We start from the raw sequence: 22,105 nt of genomic DNA, 5'->3' as shown, positions 1-22,105 counted from the left end.
TTTGCTTCGCTTGCTCTTTTCCGGCGGTGTAGTTTACTTCTGTTGCTCTTTTCCGTCGGTGTAGTTTGCTTCTCTTGCTCTTTTCCGACGGTGTAGTTTACTTCTGTTGCTCTTTTCCGGCGGTGTAGTTTGCTTCTGTTGCTCTTTTCCGGCGGTGTAGTTTGCTTCTGTAGCTCTTTTCTGGCGGAGTATTTTCGATGACCTAGTGCAAGTTTTTGGCCGTTTACGGGACAACTGATTGAATTTGTGATTATTTATTTTATTTGGCAGAGTAGCATAAGATAAAAAAGAAAAAGAAATCCCAAAGTTTTAAGGACATCCGCCATCCGGTCCATCGCAGGCGGCGGAAAACGGATCAACACAATATTGCGTGCCCTGGCTTGCGTAGTTCGAGTTGGGCCGTATGGTTTATGTTTCTTGCATAGTTGGGAGCGACACCCGCGCCTTTAGCGAGGCCGCAGTTGATCCTTCATCTACTTTCGTAGATCGCAGTAAGTCTTGAGTTTGGTGATAATGCTAATGGAAATGGCTCGTTGTTTCACCTCGCCTGTTCGTGCTGCTTTTCCTGGCTGTTTGGGATTTCCTGGTCCTGCTAATGTTATTGTTTACCCAATTGTTTACATTTTACCGGAACAGCTCACTGTGGTGTTGCGATTACAAGGAATTGATTTTGTGTGCAGCTTCTTAATTGCGTAATGTTGGCTTGTTATTCCCTGCCCTCCCTTTCCCCCTGCCCTCCCTTCCCCCCCTTTCCCCCTGCCCTCCCTTCCTCCCCTTTCCCCCTGCCCTCCCTTTCCCCCTGCCCTCCCTTTCCCCCTGCCCTCCCTTTCCCCCTGCCCTCCCTTTCCCCCTGCCTTCCCTTTCCCCCTGCCCTCCCTTTCCTCCTGCCCTCCCTTTCCTCCTGCCCTCCCTTTCCCCCTGCCCTCCCTTTCCCCCCTGCCCTCCCTTTCCCCCCTGCCCTCCCTTTCCCCCCTGCCCTCCCTTTCCCCCCTGCCCTCCCTTTCCCCCCTGCCCTCCCTTTCCCCCCTGGTTCTCGGTAACCTTTCACTTCTCCTCCAAGGTCCTCATCACTAGACAGCTTGGTGTTCGGCGAGTGAGCAGCCATGCAGGGGGAGTTCGAGAGTGGTAAGTCATATTTAACGTTTTGATAATTATTGACACCAGTGAATCGCTGTGATGACTTTCGCCTAAAGTATTGAATCAAACAATGCCGTAATACGCGCTGTATTGAACACGCAGGTTGACGTGAATTATAATTACCAGTGGGTACTTTTACGACTATGACTATGGTTACTCTGGCAACGATTTTTCACTAACTTATTAAAAGTCTCCGAGGTGAGTAACTTGTATGGTGCTTGTTGAACCTTCATGAGGGGGTTGACGTGAGTGACATGTTGAACCTTTTTGAGGGGGTCGACGTGGGTGACTTGTTGTACCTTTATGAGGGGGTCGACGTGAGTGGCTTGTTGAACCTTCATGAGGGGGTCGACGTGAGTGGCTTGTTGTACCTTCATGAGGGGGTCGACGTGAGTGACTTGTTGTACCTTCATGAGGGGGTCGACGTGAGTGACTTGTTGTACCTTTATGAGGGGGTCGACGTGAGTGACTTGTTGTACCTTCATGAGGGGGTCGACGTGAGTGGCTTATTGAACCTTCATGAGGGGGTCGACGTGAGTGGCTTATTGAACCTTCATGAGGGGGTCGACGTGAGTGACTTGTTGTACCTTCATGAGGGGGTCGACGTGAGTGGCTTGTTGTACCTTCATGAGGGGGTCGACATGAGTGACTTGTTGTACCTTCATGAGGGGGTCGACGTGAGTGACTTGTTGTACCTTTATGAGGGGGTCGACGTGAGTGACTTGTTGTACCTTAATGAGGGGGTCGACGTGAGTGACTTGTTGTACCTTCATGAGGGGGTCGACATGAGTGACTTGTTGTACCTTCATGAGGGGGTCGACGTGAGTGGCTTGTTGAACCTTTATGAGGGGGTCGACGTGAGTGACTTGTTGTACCTTCATGAGGGGGTCGACGTGAGTGACTTGTTGTACCTTCATGAGGGGGTCGACGTGAGTGACTTGTTGTACCTTCATGAGGGGGTCGACGTGAGTGACTTGTTGTACCTTCATGAGGGGGTCGACGTGAGTGACATGTTGAACCTTTATGAGGGGGTCGACGTGAGTGGCTTATTGAACCTTCATGAGGGGGTCGACGTGAGTGACTTGTTGTACCTTCATGAGGGGGTCGACGTGAGTGACTTGTTGTACCTTCATGAGGGGGTCGACGTGAGTGACTTGTTGTACCTTCATGAGGGGGTCGACGTGAGTGGCTTGTTGTACCTTCATGAGGGGGTCGACATGAGTGACTTGTTGTACCTTCATGAGGGGGTCGACGTGAGTGGCTTGTTGAACCTTTATGAGGGGGTCGACGTGAGTGACTTGTTGTACCTTCATGAGGGGGTCGACATGAGTGACTTGTTGTACCTTCATGAGGGGGTCGACGTGAGTGGCTTGTTGAACCTTTATGAGGGGGTCGACGTGAGTGACTTGTTGTACCTTCATGAGGGGGTCGACGTGAGTGACTTGTTGTACCTTCATGAGGGGGTCGACATGAGTGACTTGTTGTACCTTCATGAGGGGGTCGACGTGAGTGGCTTGTTGAACCTTTATGAGGGGGTCGACGTGAGTGACTTGTTGTACCTTCATGAGGGGGTCGACGTGAGTGACTTGTTGTACCTTCATGAGGGGGTCGACGTGAGTGACTTGTTGTACCTTCATGAGGGGGTCGACGTGAGTGACATGTTGAACCTTTATGAGGGGGTCGACGTGAGTGGCTTATTGAACCTTCATGAGGGGGTCGACGTGAGTGACTTGTTGTACCTTCATGAGGGGGTCGACGTGAGTGACATGTTGAACCTTTATGAGGGGGTCGACGTGAGTGACTTGTTGTACCTTCATGAGGGGGTCGACGTGAGTGGCTTATTGAACCTTCACGAGGGGTCGACGTGAGTGACTTGTTGAACCTCGTCATATATAATGGCGATACAACAATTTTTACCGCTTTGCTTTGAAGAACGGGAATGAAGGGGGAGGAGCGTGTTAATATGTCTGGTTGAAGGCTTTGAGTGGTGAGGGAGCTTGAAGCCAGATTTTAATCTTACAGCTGCCATATTGGTGCTCGCCGTCACTGCCATACCAAGCGAAAGACGCCTCAGAGCTGTCACATTCACAATCGCTATGTCGTATGCACTCCGGATACGTGTACCCAATTACCGATACGTATAACTGTGCTAAATCAACAGTTAAAAGGATTTTGAGCCGATAGGTGTTATGGCCGTGGAAAGATCGATGGAGACAGTGATCTGTTAGCATGTACACCGCCCAAATAGCTATGTGGAATTCTCTCATGTAGAGATTAAACGTCGTTTGAACTTTGGCCGAGGTCATTGTTTACTTTTAATGATGTTTATATACGAATGATGTTTAATGATGTTTATATTGGTTTTGGGTCGTCCTTACCGCATATCTCGTGGGATTGAGTTGGAGAGACGGCCGTGATGGCGGGGAGGGGGTGGAATTCTCTCAAGCAGGGATTCAACCCTTGTCCTTATAAAAGGTCTTTGTCCGAGGTCACCGAGTCCGATCGGTGCAGCTGTGCAGCGATCGGTGCAGCCGTTTATGCGGCACCCGGGAAAACAACATCCTCACAATGAAAACATTGTCACAATGAACGTTATGCGAACGCGAATGTTATGTGGGAGTTCAAACCTGAGAATGCTGGAGACTAAAGCTGAAATTGGAAAAATATTATAGCCTATTTTATTCCAGGGGATTCTAGGATTAAGCACCCAAAATATCATTGCGATCGGTTCAGTCGTTTTTGCGGTACCTTCGAACAGACAGACAGACAGACAGACAGACGGACATTTGGTGAATTATCGTAAGATGATAGAAGACATGTTGTTCAGTCTTCAAATGTACACAAGAGGCCTGTGCGGTCTGTTCCAAGTTGAGGCATATTTGAGAAGGCCAAGAAGAAGGAAACAGTGGCAGCTTTTGCGAGGTGAAAGCAGGCTGACCAAGATGGCACGCTGCCATCTTGGTACAGCTTTTTTTTCTTCATGATTCGCATCCCGTTAATTGTCCCCCGTCGCACAGCGGAGCGAAAGGGGGACGATGGCTTTCCCCTCCGTCCGTGTGTCCGTCCGTCCGTGCGGGCGTGCGTAAGCGAAGGACCGCATTCGAATTTGGTGTGTGGGTGCAACCCACGTCAAAATCCAAGATGGCCGCCGCCATGTACGTATGATGCCATGTATGTCTGAACCTTGTAACCTGCATATCTTGAAAAATAAGCGAAGTACCAACTTCTAATTTGGTGTGTGGGTGTATCCCGGCAGAAGGACGAATGCTATTGCAAATTGGGTCGCCACGTCAAAATCGAAGATGGCCGCCACCATATATATATGTCTGAAACTTGTGAGCGAAATATTCCGAAAAATAAGCGAAGTACCAACGTCTAATCTGGTGTGTGCGTGTATCTAGGCACAAGGAAGAACGCTGTTTAAAATCGGGTCGCCACGTCAAAAGCCAAGATGGCCGCCGCCATCTATGTCTGAACCTTATGAGATGAATATCTTGAAAAATAAGCGAAGTACCAACTTCTAATTTGGTGTGTGGGTGTATCTCGGCACAAGCCAGAACGCTGTTTAAAATTGGGTCGCCACGTCAAAATCCAAGATGGCCGCCGCCATGTATGTCTGAACCTTGTGAGATGAATATCTTGAAAAATAAGCGAAGTACCAACTTCTAATGTGGTGTGTCGGTGTATCTCGGCATAAGGACGAACGCTATTGAAAATTGGGTCGCCACGTCAAAATCCAAGATGGCCGCCACCATATATATGTCTGAAACTTGTGAGCGAAATATCTCGAAAAATAAGCAAAGTACCAGAGTCTAATCTGGTGTGTGGGTGTATCTAGGCACAAGGAAGAACGCTGTTTCAAATCGGGTCGCCACGTCAAAAGCCAAGATGGCCGCCGCCATGTATGTCTGAAACTTGAGATGAATATCTTGAAAAATAAGCAAAGTACCAACTTCTAATTTGGTGTGTGGGTGTATCTCGGCATAAGGAAGAACGCTATTGAAAATTGGGTCGCCACGTCAAAATCCAAGATGGCCGCCACCATATATATGTCTGAACCTTGTGAGATGAATATCTTGAAAAATAAGCGAAGTACCAACTTCTAATCTGGTGTTTGGGTGTATCTCGGCAAAAGGACGAACGCTATTGAAAATTGGGTCGCCACGTCAAAATCCAAGATGGCCACCACGATGTATGTCCGACACTTGTGAGATGAATATCTTGAAAAATAAGCGAAGTACCAACTTCTAATTTTGTGTGTGGGTGTATCTCGCCATAAGGAAGAACGTTATTGAAAATTGGTTCCCCACGTAAAAATCCAAGATGGCCGCCATCATATGTATGTCTGAACCTTGAGATGAATATCTCGAAAAATAAGCAAAGTACCAACTTCTAATTTGGTGTGTGGCTGTATCTCGGCATCAGGAAGAATGCTTTTGAAAATTGGGTCGCCACGTCAAAATCCAAGATGGCCGCCCCCATGTATGTCTGAACCTTGTGAGATGAATATCTCGAAAGATAAGCGAAGTACCAACTTCTAATCTGGTGTTTGGGTGTATCTCGGCATAAGGACGAACGCTATTGAAAATTGGGTCGCCACGTCAAAATCCAAGATGGCCACCACGATGTATGTCCGACACTTGAGATGAATATCTTGAAAAATAAGCGAAGTACCAACTTCTAATCTGGTGTGTGGGTGTATCTCGGCATAAGGAAGAACCCTATTGAAAACTGGGTCTCCACGTCAAAATCCAAGATGGCCGCCACCATATATATATATATGTCTGAACCTTGTGAGCGTAATACAGTATCTTGAAAAATAAGCAAAGTACCAACTTCTAATCTGGTGTTTGGGTGTATCTCGGCACAAGGAAGAACGCTATTGAAAATTGGGTCGCCACGTCAAAATCCAAGATGGCCGCCACCATATATATGTCTGAACTTTGTGAGCGTAATATCTCGAAAGATAAGGGAAGTACCAACTTCTAATCTGGTGTGTGGGTGTATCTAGGCACAAGCAAGAGCGCTGTTTAAAATTGGTTCGCCACGTCAAAATCCAAGATGGCCGCCGCCATGTATGTCTGAACCTTGTGAGCGGAATATCTTGAAAAATAAGCGAAGTACCAACTTCTAATCTGGTGTGTGGGTGTATGTCGGCATCAGGAAGAATGCTTTTGAAAATTGAGTCGCCACGTCAAAATCCAAGATGGCCGCCACCATATATATATATATGTCTGAACCTTGTGAGCGTAATATCTTGAAAAATAAGCAAAGTACCAACTTCTAATCTGGTGTTTAGGTGTATCTAGGCACAAGGAAGAACGCTATTGAAAATTTGGTCGCCATGTCAAAATCCAAGATGGCCGCCTCGCGTCTTCCACTTTGTCAACTCATCACTTCAACGACGGAGGACCGAGGTGTAACGCTTGTTATTATAGATGTACACTTGACAATCTCAACTTCCAACCTACATTTATTTCTCAATTTATTTATTTATCTATCAATTTATTTATTTATATGGCTTTCACTTTAACATCACCACTTCTTTTATGGAGAGCACCTTGAATCATTTATTATTTATTTATTTATTGACATTTTACAATCTCCACTAGGGATATACCACCTTGAATTGTTTATTTGTTCCAGTTTCAATTTCAGTTTATTTCCACCCTTGAAACAATCAAACACAAATACAAGAAACATACTTCATACATATGAAAAAAGTGGAGGAATCTGAATAAAAGCATTGCTCATAAAATTTCAGGTCGCTATAGCAATGGATTGTGATTTTAAATATGAAGAGAAATAATGACATTATTGTGAAATATATGTTGTATGTGTTTGTTTTATGTATCTGCATGTTTTCAAGTTCAATGTGTTAGCTCTTCCACGAGCCTCGATTCTGCAAACAAAAAAAAACAAAAACAAAAACAGATACCTTAAGGAGAATGATGACGTGGACGAATTTGTACACAGGTTACCGCATCCACCTCCAACACACAGTGAATTATTTAGTCATATCAAATATATCATCTCCACTGCCAACACAGACTTTGAATTATTTATTTTTATCAATCACCATTTTCACTATGTGCATATTAATTAATCAATTAATTAACTTCGTTACATCAGTGTAGCATCCACTATTCTCCAAGTCCCATTTTTAAGGTGCCGTTGTGGAATGTGTCTTCGATGAGGACTTGCATCCTTTATATTATCCCTTTACACTTTTCTGAATATATCTTCTGTCGATGCTGTTTTTTCTTCTTCTCTTCTTAGATCGGGCCTTTCTGCCCAAGAACATGATTGAAAACTCCATGTTTGAGGAGGATGAAACGGAAGGCATTCCTATTGACGATGGCATGTCTGACGTTGCCATTGGAATGCGTCACACTGGTGCGACAGATGACGTTCTGCATGATGCACAGCAGCATTCTGTGCCCAGTTCCCCTGGACTCTCCCGCCTCCCGGTTTATGGCCTGGACCTTGATGAATTGGAGGAAGATGAGGAAGATGAAGACTCGTCAAGGCGGCTTCTCGGAACTGCATTTTTGTACCGTATGGACGATGAGCCCGGGGCAATGCGCAACAGTGACCTCGCTGAGATACGCAATGCCCGGTCAGGTGCTGGCATCAACAGTCTCCCAGCTTGCACCCTGCGCCGAGCATTCGCTGCGGTTTTGCTTTGTGCTCTGGCTGTCGTAGTTATTACGGTGCTGGCCTATAAACTGCCTGGACCATGTAATTCAGGCGATGATTGCCAATCTACCACACTGCCCTCTCCAACGGTCTCTGTAAGACAAAATATTGACGAGTTCCTTTGGTCTAACAATCGCCTTCCACGTTTCGTGCAGCCTAAAATCTACACACTGCATCTACACCCAAATATCACCAACGAGACATTCTCGGGGCAACTGAAAGTCACTCTGACGGTCATTGAGCAAACCAGTTATATTGTGTTCCACGGGATGGGTCTAAATATTCTGTCGGCAGCCCTTCTTGCTGTTGACTCTTCATTGCCATCAAGCCTTCTGACAAATTCCGTGTTGCAGCAACATGCAGTGCGATCAACTGAGCCTCTGCGGGCTGGCCATCAATATGACCTTTTCTTGAACTTTTCAGGGAATTTCTCTCATAATTTGAAGGGTCTTTACCGAAGTACCACTCGTAACGAAAATGGTATTCTCAAGTAAGTAATTTCTGAAAGCTTGTTTTGCATGTTACATGACTGAATGCATTATCCAATTGGAGTTTGGAGGGTATAAAGGTGGTAGCAGCATTATTCTCATTATAGAAGAGTGTGGTCAGGTTGGGGTTTATTTTGGGTGTGGGGTGGTGAATTAATGTGAGGGTTTGGGGTTTTTTTTATTTTGAGTGTTGGGGTGTGGTGGGGTAGTTTAAAGATAGTATTAGGTTTGTAAACAGCAAGAGGTTTATATAAACAGCATGATTTGTGAGGGCATTTGCAGACAATGGACAAATCAACACAGCACACCTTTACCTAACATAATCTCTCCATATTATAAAAGAAAGTTTTTATTTGTTTGTCTGCGCAAGCTAATCTCCTGAACGGTGAAAGATAGGAGGAAACCTCTAATACAAAAAATGTCAGGACAGGCCCCGGGAAGGTTTTAGGCTGGGTGGCGAGGCCAGTCGAGGCCGCGTCGGCTGAGCTGGGCCCATTTCACAATTAAATGCTGAGCTGAATTATAGTAGTCAATCTTCTACCGCCATGAGCAAAAGCTGAATTATGGTAGTACATTAATTCAAAAAGAACCAAAAATGTCAGGACAGGCCCCGGGAATGTTATAGGCAAGGTGGCGAGGCCGGTCAAGGCCCACCTCGGCCGGGCTGGGCCCATTTTACAATTAAAAGCTGAGCTGAATTATAGTAGTCAATCGTCTACGGCCGCGAGTAAAAGCTGAATTATAGTAGTAAATTAATTCAAATAGAACCAAAAATGTCGGCACGGGCCCCGGGAAGGTTATAGGCTGGGTGGCGAGGCCAGTCGAGGCCGCGTCGGCCGAGCTGGGTCCATTTCACAATTAAAAGCTGAGCTGAATTATAGTAATTCTTCTACGGCCGTGAGTAAAAGCTGAATTATAGTAGTAAATTAATTCAAATAGAACCAAAAATGTCGGCACGGGTCCCGGGAAGGTTATAGGCTGGGTGGCGAGGCCAGTCGAGGCCGCGTCGGCCGAGTTGGGTCCATTTCACAATTAAAAGCTGAGCTGAATGATAGTATTCAATCTTCTATGGCCGCGAGTAAAAGCTGAATTATAGTAGTAAATTCATTCAAAACTAACCCGGGCAACGCCGGGTGCTTTCAGCTAGTATATATATATAAGCTAATATATATATATAGTGAAACCTTGACTTACGAGTTTAATTCGTTCTGTGACCGAGCTCGTAACTCAATTTGCTCGTTTCTCAAATTAAAATGAATTGAAATGCTATTAATCCGTTCCAGCCCCCCAAAAACCACACCAATTTTTTTTGAAATATATATATATAAATATCTCGCGCTTTATATTTCACCTGTATGCAGCATACAAGTTGGCAGGATGGCCTGGACTGGAGGTACGCACACTTGACTCTAAACTGTCCAGCCTGGGTTTGAATCCCGACCCAGCTATAACCTGTCATGTCAGTGTTTCACAGGCAGGGTGATTCATCAATGTGTGTACCGCTAAACTGGGCGCCTCGTTTGCGTCCCATTAGTTGTTGGATGTTAAAGATCTCACCGTGTCTTCCACAAAGAGAAGGCGAGCTATCGCCGGCACTCTGAACAAGTTGTGGCCTGGCATGCTCTTCTCCTCTGCCGTTATATACGTCGTCCTCGGCATCTTTTTCCAGAAGAGCCCTGTCTCGTCACAGTTGAAGATTTGCTGGGGGATGTATCCTTCGGCTTCTATCAGTTCGGCAAAAGTTATAATAAAATCTTCAGCTGCCTTCACATCCGAGCTTGCTGCCTCACCATGCCTGACGACGGAGTGAATGCCGGTCCTCTTCTTAAAATTATCAAACCATCCCCGACTGGCTTTGAATGACTTCCGATGCCTCGTCCGTTGATGTTCCCGCCGTCTGCTGCACCAAATCCCCGTAAATGTCTCATGCCTTCTCACAGATGATGCTCTCGGTCACGGTATCTCCTGCGAGCTGCTTCTCCGTCAACCACACAAACAACAACTTCTCCATCTCTTCATGGACAGAGGTCCGGAGCTTTGAAATAATCTTAACGCCCTTGGCTGGCGTTATAGCCTTTATCGACTCCTTCTGCTTCAAAATCGTACATATCGTAGAAGTACTACGATCGTACTGCCTCGCCAAGTCGACAACACGCACACCTCGCTCATGTTTTTCGACGATTACGTGTTTTATATCCAAGCACATCATCCTCTTCTCCTTCTCAGTACTGCCCTTGGCACTCAATTTCTTAGGACCCATGGTTAAAACTAAGAAATTTTCCAAAATAAACAAAATGCGAAAACAAAGCAACAGCGATACGGCAGAGATGCTTGCACGGCAAGATAACCACGTGACCTGAACGCTCGCTGGGCCACCTAGTGGCGGGTGGCGTAAGCTCGCTTGCTCGTAACTCAGATCTCGGCTCGCATCACAAAGCAAAAAATCGACCGAGCGACGGCTCGTATCTCTGAAAACTCGTAAGTTGGTGCACTCGTAAGTCAAGGTTTCACTGTATATATATATATATATATACTGTATATATATTGTTACAGACGCGGTTGTGGATGTTGGTTTACCGAGCGGTTTGGTATGACCGCGTCTGCACAGTTTACCCGATTATACTCGAACGTTGGCCGAGTCGCGCTACGCTAAATCAATTGAGGAAAGGACACAACGGCTGGGTTAAATGACACGACACCAGGGGTACAGTTCTCAAGACCTCCGGAGGAGGTTATAATATTTCGGAACGTTGAGATTACAAGGACAAGAGGGACAGCATAGGAAGGTGGGCACTTAATCACGGTCTTATAGTAGCCCCGACAGACCACAGATAAACAGGACAAAACTGACTCACACAGGGATTGATGGCAAGGAAGGGCAGGTAGTCGAGGCTCAAGGTGCACCTTGGCTCAGGGGCAGAATCGACCCGGTCCGGTCCAGAGATGCGGGAGGTCTCTCAGCGCTCGGAGGTGGCGACTTCTCTTTCCAAGCTGGGGGCGCATCTGACGTCACGTCCGGTAAGTGGCTGCGTATATCCAGCGGGGAGTGACACGCCCTCGGCTCGTTAGCTCCGCCCCAGATGGAATCGGCCCGTTGCTTCTTATTGGGTGCGGGGGGTTACCGGGCTCCGCCCTTGACGAGGGGCCGACAGTCAGCCCCTTCGTGGTAACCCCGTCGGCGCACATGGGCAATGGCGGCTAACCAAGCCGGAGTGAGGACGCACACTCCCCGCGCGCTGTTGTTGTAGTTGTTGTTGTTGTTGTTGTTTCATGAGGAAGATGGGAGGAGGTATGGGGAGGTCCTAAACTCACTACTGGTGCCATACAATCACATTCTGGTGCAACGAAGAGTCAGAATTAATGGAAACGAGTCCTTAACTGACATAGACTAAGAATAACTAGCAAGATGTCCTATAGTTGTCTACGTGAGATGCGGTGAACCTGGGCACGACATTTAATGGGGGAAAAAGGGGAAGGTCGGTTCTACAGAGTGTTGTTTACAGACAATGGGACTAGGGAATGGGGGATTGGGGATAGTTGGGGAGTATTGGGGAAATAGGGGAATATTTACAAGCGGATATGGAGGCCAAATCCCATATCCGCAACAATATTATACATATTATACAGTATGTATAGGGGACAAAGGCCAAAAGGTGCAAGACCAGAAATGAGGCGGAAATAGACAGAGAGATGACCTACCTGTTGGGTGTTGGCGATAGTGAAGTGATAGGTGTGGAGGCTCTGCTTCATCACAGATCTTGAAGGCCTTCATTTCCACGGCCTCAAGCTGAGCAATGTGTGAGGCAGTGTTGCCGGCCAGCCCAGAGGGTGGCGAGTTGTACTCCATAAAGTTGAGGATGAAATCCTTGTTGGTGGATAGGAGCTCAGGTTTGCCAAGGAAGGACTTTGCACGACGAAGGATTGAGAGAGAGAGAGAGAGAGAGAGAAAGAGAAAGAAAGAAAGAAAGAAAGAAAAAGAAGGAAAGACAAGAGAGATGTTCCAAGTATTTGACCAGTTTGTAATTTTGTCAATGTCTAAGGAGAAGTTAGGTAACAGCATGCCACCAGATCTTTTAAGGAGGAGGCAGGTTTGAAAGGTAAGCCTTAAGCTTAGCCAGATGTTGTTTTCTGGCTCTACTGAGTGGACACACTTGTTGCAGGCTTTTTGCAATGATCTGAAATTGCCTTGAGATGGATTTCCTGTCAGGACGAGAAGGCAACTTGTTTTAAGGCAACTGCCTCACTCTGTTTTTTGTGTACCATGTGCTAATAGAGGATGGTTATGTTAACTGCAGATGGGATGGTTTTAATTTGTGCATATTACAGAGAAGAATTTTGTGGGCGAATTCCCAGTCTGCATCGATATCAGTCCTGATGGAGATAGGAGACTAGGCATTGAGATGTTTGCTATCATAAGCACGTGATCAGACAAACAATTGGTGCAGTAGACATGAGGAAGTGAAGTTGGTAATTATCAAATCTGGAAGGGAGGATTTGTAATAGGCAGAAATAAGGGTCGAAAATTTCACGTTGAGCCAGACTCATGAAGTCACATAAGTCCTTAATTGCAGTGTGGTGGTTGATGACAGAAGTACCAACCACCAGCCAATATCGGACTTTTGAAATTATGCATTAATGTAAAGGCGGCCTTTCGTGCCTATGCTGTTTGTTTTCAGTGATTCACTCCTGCTAGTGGGGGCACTTTTAAGCTGGCATTTCTAGCTCAAAATCTGTAGTTCAAATCGTCTTTTAAACATAATTTTCAGCATTTAAAGGAAAGTGTCAATTTCAAGATGGTTAATCTTAATTGTTGTGTTCCTGTGCAAATTTGTCTCAAAATGTAGGAAATACAAACTCAAAATTAGACACAAAATGTTGTGTTCTTACCATTTCCTGTTGATACAAGTGAGCTGTGACATGTACACATACGAGCAGACGCTTCTCCTTTTAGTAATAGATGCAAAAATCTCGTATCATTTATCTTGTGGCCCCGCAACCAAACAAACTGTATATTTATAACAGCCCCCAAAGCTCCCACGATCCATTACCACCCTCTCCCCAACATGATGAATAATAAATATCATTTTAAATGTTGATTTTAAACTAACCTGGTGCATTCATAAGTCCCAGACATGAGCTTCCTGTCTCTGTTAAGAAGCACCCAAACTAGATGTGGTGTCTCCCTCAGGGAAGTGTGCCTGGTACATCTGGCCCTCACATAAACAAAGCTGGCACAAGCTTTGTGTATTTTCATGTCATGAAGATGTCCTTTGTGGAAGAGTTGGTAACCATTACTTGGTAATGACAAACAGCATCGTCTTTCCAATTGCAGATGTCCATGAAATAAATCACAAAGCCAGCCATGTTCACAGGAGGGACTCCTGCAAGATGCAAATTCTACTCACTGGCAGCGATGGTCATGGGTTTAGATATCGCTTCCCTTCCACAGTTATTCAGGGCTTGCACCAGTCCAAATGGTCAGGAGTCTTCAGAATGGCAGTTGCAAGATCTTCCAACTTTTTCAGTTGGGCAGAGGCATACCCCTTTCTATCAAATAGTTTCCAAAGTACTTCTGACTTATTTTAGAAGTTTTGTGAGCCATTCTAGCTAACAATCGTTATCTCATGCGCATGTTATATTTTAACGTGCCACAATGGTGGCTTCTGCTTCTGCTAGGGGTTTTCTGCGCATGCGCGCAAAACATTCTGGGGGTGAATTGCATCATTTCGGAAGTCTTGTATTGGCATGGTGACAATTTCAATCACCACATACAGTCATGGCCAAAAATATTGGCACCCTTGCACTTTTTTCAAATAGCTCACAATTTTCTCGAAAAATAAGTTGAAATTGACAAAAGTATTTGGTCTCCACAATTCTTTTTGTGGAGACCTTTTTGTGGTCACATTTTACTGTTAATATTACAGAACCTTTGTTTTTGATTCAGAACTTAATATATCCTTTTAAATCGGAAAGTAAAAAGAAATGGCATTGACAAAATTATTGACACCCTAGACTTAATATTTGGTAGCACATTTGGTAGACTTGTTTGGTCGACATTTGGTAGACTGTAGATTTGGTAGACCAGGGACATCAAGGTCTCTGGCTTGAGGAAATCTGGGAGAGGCGAGGGGGATTCTGAGTGTGGCTTGGGCTTGGGAGAAGCTGGGAGGGGTGCAGACGAAGCAGAAGCTGGGTGTGGCACATGTGAGAGTGAAGCTGGGAGGTGGTGTGGTGAGGGAAGAGTGAGTTGGGCCAGACACTCACAAGGTCACTAATTTGATAATCCACCTCAAAAAATATAAATGTACAAAAGAGACAGTAATTAGTTAACTAAATTAACACAGATTAAACTCACAGAAAAACGGGACAGATCCGTTGTGGAAAACTCCGGTTTGATGAGCTTCAAGGAGGCCTGTAATAACCAACGTCCAACATGCTCTGACCCAGAACTGTAAGTCTGACTGTACTTATTATATTTTCTCTTCCTTCACCCTCTTGCATTTCACCCATGCACGCCCTTTTCTGACCCGCCCACGCCGCTTGTAGCAGTGTATCTCTGCATGTAGGGATTGCATTCCCACCAGGGGCATAGACAAAAACGTACAATTATTTATCATCACTCTCCGCTTGTGTTTTTTTTCTTCTTCTTTATAGGTACCTGGCTGTAACACAATTTGAGCCGACGTATGCACGGATGGTATTTCCTTGTTTTGATGAACCTGCATTCAAAGCCAAGTTTTCCCTCAGCCTTGTGCGTGAGAACAGGCATGTCGCTCTGGCCAACATGCCACTGGTAAATTGTGGTCACATTGTGGTGTTTTACATCATTTTTTTTTTTTCATCTTGGAATTTTTTTTGCCTTGATTTTATCAAGTATGAGGACTAATAATGGCACAACTTAAGAGATGTGTGGCTCGCATTGCAAGGCGTTAAGCACCTTGCAATGCTTTTCACCCCTCAGCCCAAATTGGGCTAAGGGATATTGTCGTCCGGGCATCCTTCAACTTTTGGTTTCCGTCAATTTCGAGCAGAATGGCTTGTCCGATTAAATTCATTTTTGCAGCGTGTGTTGGGGTTGGGTAGAGGAAGGTTCCTTTCGAAAATGGGTGAGCTGCGATTTTCAATATGGCCGCCATGGCAGCCATCTTGAAATTGGTTTCCACCATGCATGGGCTGGGGGGTTACGCCCGCTTTGCGGTGCTATTTATTTTTATATGTGGTGGCGTTGGCAATGCGGTGGCGTTGACATGACACTTATCACAATTTAATTAAATAGTTGTTTTGTTTAGACAAACGTGTGCAATATTTGCTTGCAATATTTCGGTGTCTTTGTCTTCGTATTTTTATTTTTATTGACACGTTAGAATTGGTGACACGTAGGCTGAGAATAGAGGAAGTCAAACCCAAAAGTGGAGTTTGGCTTGGATGCCATAGCCAGAGAGTTTGGAGGGCAAGGTGGAATGCGAGACTGTTTAGAAAGCTTGAGATATGGTTGAAAGACGTCCCTGATCTCATTTCTGATGTTGAGGCCTCCATCCATTGTTGGGAGAGTAGGAGCCGGATGTCCAAGGTGGAGTGACCTTGTCCGAGTCTGAATTGGTGATCTGAGATGAGGCCTTTGGAGAAAATGAAGTGTTTTATATCAACTGTGGTTTGATTGATAACATTGTAAATTTTTCGGGAAAAATAGGTTGTGGTAAGAATACAAATTTATTTTCTGATTGCAAAAAATTTGGCTATTTATTGAAAATCTAATTTTCACTCCTTTTGTAACTGCCATCAAACAATGTGGCCTGCTCAGTCAAATGTCACATTGCTTAATTGATGAGCAGGCTACTTCAGAACCTGCCAACTTCCTGCTGCTATGCATAGGTCGTGTGTACTTATATTTGATACAAATGCTATCTTTGTGTGATTTAAAAAATTTAAAATTCATTTTTGAATAACGTCATATCGCCCTTTAAGGATGCGATCTCTCCGTTCCCAGCCATGCCTTGATCTGTTCATACTTATTTGTAAATTATGTGAAGATGACTTTTGATTTATAGGTTACATTTTTTACATTTTCTTTTCCTGGGACATCACCGACACTTGCTGATGTGATTGGTTATTTTGGTGCAGGTGAAGTCAGAGCCTCTTCCTGGTGAACTCACAAAGGATTCCTTTCTGACAACAGTCAAAATGAGCTCTTACCTACTGGCTTTTGCTATTGGAGAGTTTGAGTCCATATCCAGCAAGACGAACAGTGGTGTAAACGTATGTGCTCTCATCTTCTAGCCTTTCACATATTTCCTCTCGATTTACTCCCAGCCTTTACTCCCAGATAAAGATCTGCCAGCAACTCTCTTATAGTTAAACTGCCAAAATCTAATAATAATAATAATAATAATAAAGGAGTCTTGTATAGCCCCATCAAGCAGAGTAAACGACCCTCATGGCGCTTTACATCATCATGCGAACGCACCTTCACTAGGCTTCATCTAGGCTCTGCTCACCTTCACTCTTTTATTCCCCTTTTTCCCCGCCTCTGGAACAAACTCCCCCACTCCCTTAAATCCCACTCCTCCCTCCAGGTCTTTAAAACAGCTGTTCACCACCATCTCTTATCTTCCCCCATCCAAAACCTTGATCTTTTCTACCCCCGCTAATTCACCCCAGATACACTTTTTCGAAATTCCAACTTCTTTCCTGGAAGTCCTTGCAGTGTCCTTACGTTTTATACCTCTCCCACCTCCCCCCAAGCCCTCTCCCTCCCACAGTTCTCTCGATGTCCCTGCTCCCGAATGTTGTGGCCTTCGCCCTCTCTCCCCATCTTGTCTACCGCTCCCCATATTTTGTGTTTTATGTGTTGGTTTGTGTCGGTTTGACTTTTTGTGTGATTACTGTTAGCTCTCTCATGAGCCTCGATCTTGTATACAAAAAAAAAAGGAAAAAAAAAAGTCTTTTGTTTCTCTTGCAGGACTCAATATTAATTGCTTATCCAGCCTGTCAATGGGACAGTTTGGTTTTATTTTTTTACCTGGCTTTAAAACGATCATTCATTCATTTTTTTTTTCTCCTTCAACCATTGCACCTGTCCAACTATTCATACATCGTCATGTTTCTTTGAATTTTTTTGCTCGCACATGGTGGGTGGATGGGTCTAAAAATATCCCTTTAATTGCTGCTAATCACCATATCCTTGCATAAAAAAGAACGATGTTTGAGGTTAAGATATGTCTACTTTATCAAATTTGCGGGTGGTAAAATTGACCACTTCAGACAGGTCTGTTTTGGTTTTTGCTTGTCTGACAGACAAAATTGCCTGTCCCGGATATACTTGGACAACCATTAATTTCGATCCCTGTCTGATACTGTTTTGCATTCTAAAATGCTGTCTCTATACATGGTGCCAGGTGAGTATATTCGCTGTACCAGGAAAGGCACAGCATGGGAAATTTGCTCTGGATGAAGCTGTGAAAGCATTGGAGCTTTACGAAACTGCATTTTCAATTGCCTATCCACTACAAAAGCTTGGTGAGTAACTTGCTCTTGAACAGAACATTTGCCATTATGAATTGCCATGTTACATGACATTACATTTACCTTGCCATGGGGACTTGGTATTCTTCAATAGAGTATTGCGACTGATTCCATCTTCTAAGAGGTATTTTTGCATAAAATTTTCCAATGAAAATGCTGACCGTTTTTTGGATGTGATATTAATTGTTAACATGTCATAATTTATGGAAATTTTGATTGGTTTTGCTGTTAAAATGTTGGACAGGTCTTTTGGGGAAATTAAAATGCAACCTATGAGTTCCTACTTGCTGGCTTTTGAGCTTGTACTTGTTGCCATGCCTTGATCTGTTCATATTTCCTCAATGTTTTGGAGGTCAGGTCTTTTCGAAGCTGTCCATGCGCTCACGCTTTCGAAGTCAAGTAATTTTTCACAATTGCGTTTTTGTCGAAACTGTATCTATCTTTCAGTGTGTGTACCTATAGTGTGTCTTTAGTAAGATTCTCGGTGTTAATTTTTCATACATGTATACAAAATCGTCGGTTAATTAGTGTCGCGTATTTTGAGGCCTAGTAGGCTACCGTGTCCGACCTTGAGGCTTTGTTTTTCTCTCAGCGGTCCGTCGATTGTGCTGCAATTACTTTCGTTCTCTGTTTTTGTCCCAGTATTTCATGCCATACTTCCTTGTTTAAAATCTCAACTAAAAAAAAATATATATATATTTCCTTCTCTGTTCTTATTCGTTGTTCTTATTCGTTTATTCGTTGTTCTTATTTGTTCGTTCGTTCTTCGATCACGTGTTTCACCCCCATTTCCATTTTCCATTTCCCCAGATAGTTTTCACTGTTCAATTTAAAAATGTTTAAACTTTCCCCTGAAGAACTGTATTCTGTCGTATATTATAACAACTTTTTCTTCTTCTATAAAAGGATGCTTTCGACTTGCTCACCAAATCTATTCATTCCCAAAAAAAAATTCCATTTCTTACAGTTCCTCTTTTCTACATTCCCGAAACTCTCCTGCACTCCATCCCCCCTCCAGCGTCCTCAAACGTATTTTTGACTCGAAGGTCACAAGAAACTCATTTTGCAATAAATGTTCGTTTCCCATTAATCGTACACTTTCTAAAATCCAATCTCTCCCCTCCCCTCCAAATCTTCCCCCTTGCCCCTCCCCTCCAAATCTTCCCCATCACCCATCCCTTTCAAATCTTCCCCCTTGCTCCTCCCCTCCAAATCTTTCCCATCACCCATCCCTTTCAAATCTCCCCCCTTACCCCTTCCCTCCTAACCTCCCCCCACACCCCTCCCCTCGGAGACTCTCTCCCTCTCTCCTCCCCTCCTAGACTCCCCTCACAGCTCCTCCTCAAAGCGTCCTCCCCGCTTCTTCCCCCTTCCAACTTTCACCTTCATCTCCCCCAACCTTCTGCCTTGCTCGTCCCCCTCCTCAAATAACACCTCACTGTGCCCCACCCAATCACCATCAAACCTTTCATCCTCCTCATCCTTCCCTTTCTTGGAACTCTTCTGCAATCTCTGACACACTATCAACTGCTCTCCCTACCTCCCCCTCTCATCCTTCATCTTACCCTACTCCTCCCCCCCCCTGTTCTGTATCCGATGCTCCCCCTTCCTCTTCAATAACGGAATGGACCTCAAACATCCGGGGCCTTCGCTCAAACTTGACTGATCTCTCCATACAGGTTGCTTCTGACAAACCAGACGTGATCTGCTTAACAGAAACTTTCCTCCTTCATGATGTCTCTGATTCCTTGGTATCTCTCCCAGGTTACTCCCTCCTCCGGTATGATAGACCTGAGCCTCGTCCTGGAGGTGGGGTCGCTATCTTTATTAAAAATACTCTTTCTCACTCGCCCTGCACTGCCCTCTCTCCACCTCACCCCCAGGAATACCTTTGGCTACGGCTTCCCCTTCACTCCCACATTTTGTTCATATGTGTGTTGTACCGTCCACCAAACAGTGATGACTCCATCTACATCTCGCTGTCTGATAATATGGACCAACTTCTATCTACCCATCCCAACTCTCTTCCTCATATGTGGTGATTTCAATTGTCACCATGCCAGTTGGCTGGGTGTGGGTACCTCTCTCACCAGCCATGGCTCCTCAGCAAAGGACTTCTGCGACTCACTGGGACTGACACAATTTCATTTTCCCGACCCGGATCTCAGTCAACGGAGCATCTTCTCTTCTGGACTTGGTTATGACTAACTTCCCTGAAAATGTCTGCTGCTCTTCTTCTGCTCCAATCGGCTCATCTGATCATGTGCTTGTTAAAGTGGACATCTCTCTGACCATTCTCAGAGAGCCTCCTCAGCGTCGTCGAGTCTGGCATTTCACTCAGGCCAACTGGCACGGTCTTCAAGCAGCCATCAATCATCTGGACTGGTCTCCCATCTCTACCGCCTCTGACATCAACTCATCCTGGGAATTCTTCCAAAGTAAATTGCTCTCTCTCTCTCTCATGCACATATTTATCCCATCTCGTCTTCAGTTGTCATACCCTTACTCCCGTCCATGGTACACGGAATCTTGTGGTGAGGCTGTTGCCCAGAAACAACTTGCCTTCGTCTCCTGGAAAACAAATCCAACGGAAGGAAATCTCATTTCCTTTCACAAAGCCCGAAACAAGGGTGTGTCCACCCTCAGGAGAGCCAGGAAACAATATCTCTCCGTTCTCAAGACCGAACTCTCTTATCTGTCTCCCTCATCCAAATCCTGGTGGCGTCTGGTCAAATCCGTTTCTGGTGTTTGTTCCCCCTCCATCCCTTCCCTCACCTCAAACGGCTACACGGCTGACTCCGCACGTGAAAAAGCTGAATGCATCAACTCTGTGTTTGCCTCTAAATCTTGTGTCCCAAACCCATCCCTCTCTGTACCCACCGTACCCAGTCGTACCCAGCTGCTCCTGGACTCTGTGTCCTTTCCTCCTGACAAGGTGGAAAAGTTTGTCAACCCTCGACTCTGATTCTGCAACTGGACCTGACGGCATCAGCCCACGGGTCCTAAAATCCTGTACTTCCGCTATTTCACTCCCTCTCGCTGTTCTCTTCACCCTCTCTTTTGCTCATGGTCATCTGCCATCTACTTGGAAATCAGCCAACATCACCGCTTTGCACAAAAAAGGTGCAAAAACAGATCCTTGCAACTACAGACCAATCAGCCTTCTCCCAATTATCAGCAAAGTCATGGAATCCATCATTGCTTCGGATATGAAATCTTTCCTCTTCTCCAATGGCTTGATCTCTGATCATCAATTTGGTTTCAGACCTGGTCACTCCACACTGGACATGCTGCTTCTGCTTTCTCAACAATGGATGGAGGTCCTCAATGCCAAACAGGAAATTAGAGCTGTCTCCCTTGACATATCACGTGCCTTCGATACGGTCTGGCACCCCGCTCTGCTCACCAAACTCTCCTCCTTTGGTGTCCATGGAAATCTCCACACACAGCTGGCGGACTTCCTCTCTAGTCGTCAACGTGTGGCCCTGAATGGGTTTCTCTAATCTCCTCTTCCTGTTCAGGCTGGAGTTCCCCAAGGCAGTGTTCGGGGCCCTGTGCTTTTTCTGGTCTTCATCAATGATCTCTCTGACTCTCTTGAAAATCCTCTCTATCTCTTTGCTGATGACTCCACTCTCTGCCGCTCCAATCCTCTTCCCTCAGATCGGCAGTCTGCAGCCTCCTCACTCTCTGCAGACCTGGACAAAATCACAGACTGGGCAAACAAGTGGAACATGTCTTTCAATCCTGACAAATCTCACACTCTTACGATGTCTCTCCGTAAAGACCGACTGGACAACCCTCCCATCCACTTTCTGAATAATCCTCTCCAAGAAGTTCTGTCACTCAAGCTTTTGGGTCTCACTATCTGCCATGATCTTTCTTGGGAAAACCACATTTCCAAGCTGGCCGCCAAAGCCAGTCGCCGACTGGGCATCCAACGTCGTGCGAAGTCCTTCCTTGACACACCTGAGCTCCTCACCACATACAAGGCTTTCATCCGCAGCTCAATGGAATACTGCTCTCCCCTCTGGGCTGGTGCTCTTGCCTCACACCGAGCTCAGCTTATCGCTCTTGAAACCAAAGCGTTCAGAATCATTGGAATCTCCTGCGATGAAGGGGGGAGAGGGAAAGGGGAGGGGGAAAAGGGGGAATAGGGAGGGGGGGAGGGGAGAAGGGGAAGGTGGAGGGGGGAGGGAGGGGGAGGACGGAAGGGAGAGGGAAGGGGAGGGCCAGTCAACAATGACGTTGCAGTTCTCATG

At 45.4% G+C, this 22,105-nt stretch overlaps 1 protein-coding gene across 2 annotated transcripts in view; it reads left to right on the top strand.

Moving 5' to 3' along the window:
• Nucleotides 1-268: 268 nt before the first annotated feature.
• The window catches only part of LOC137431535 (endoplasmic reticulum aminopeptidase 1), an 87,005-nt gene continuing 65,168 nt past the window's right edge, over nucleotides 269-22,105 (top strand). Inside the window, exons 1-6 of one of the 2 annotated variants that reach the window (XM_068122950.2) lie at nucleotides 269-491; nucleotides 1,061-1,125; nucleotides 7,417-8,326; nucleotides 14,979-15,117; nucleotides 16,446-16,580; nucleotides 17,720-17,840. In XM_068122950.2, the coding sequence (XP_067979051.2) occupies nucleotides 1,104-1,125; nucleotides 7,417-8,326; nucleotides 14,979-15,117; nucleotides 16,446-16,580; nucleotides 17,720-17,840 (1,327 nt within the window). In that variant the 5' untranslated portion in view covers nucleotides 269-491; nucleotides 1,061-1,103. The remainder of the gene's footprint in view (nucleotides 492-1,060; nucleotides 1,126-7,416; nucleotides 8,327-14,978; nucleotides 15,118-16,445; nucleotides 16,581-17,719; nucleotides 17,841-22,105) is intronic. The other variant, XM_068122951.2, reaches the window with a different exon arrangement.

Source organism: Myxine glutinosa, chromosome 7 (assembly GCF_964187855.1).
Source record: "Myxine glutinosa chromosome 7, kmMyxGlut1.1, whole genome shotgun sequence".
Classification (NCBI taxonomy): Eukaryota; Metazoa; Chordata; class Myxini; order Myxiniformes; family Myxinidae; genus Myxine; species Myxine glutinosa.
The sequence above is the reverse complement of the archived record's forward strand: the minus strand, read 5'-3'. Positions and strand labels throughout refer to the sequence as shown.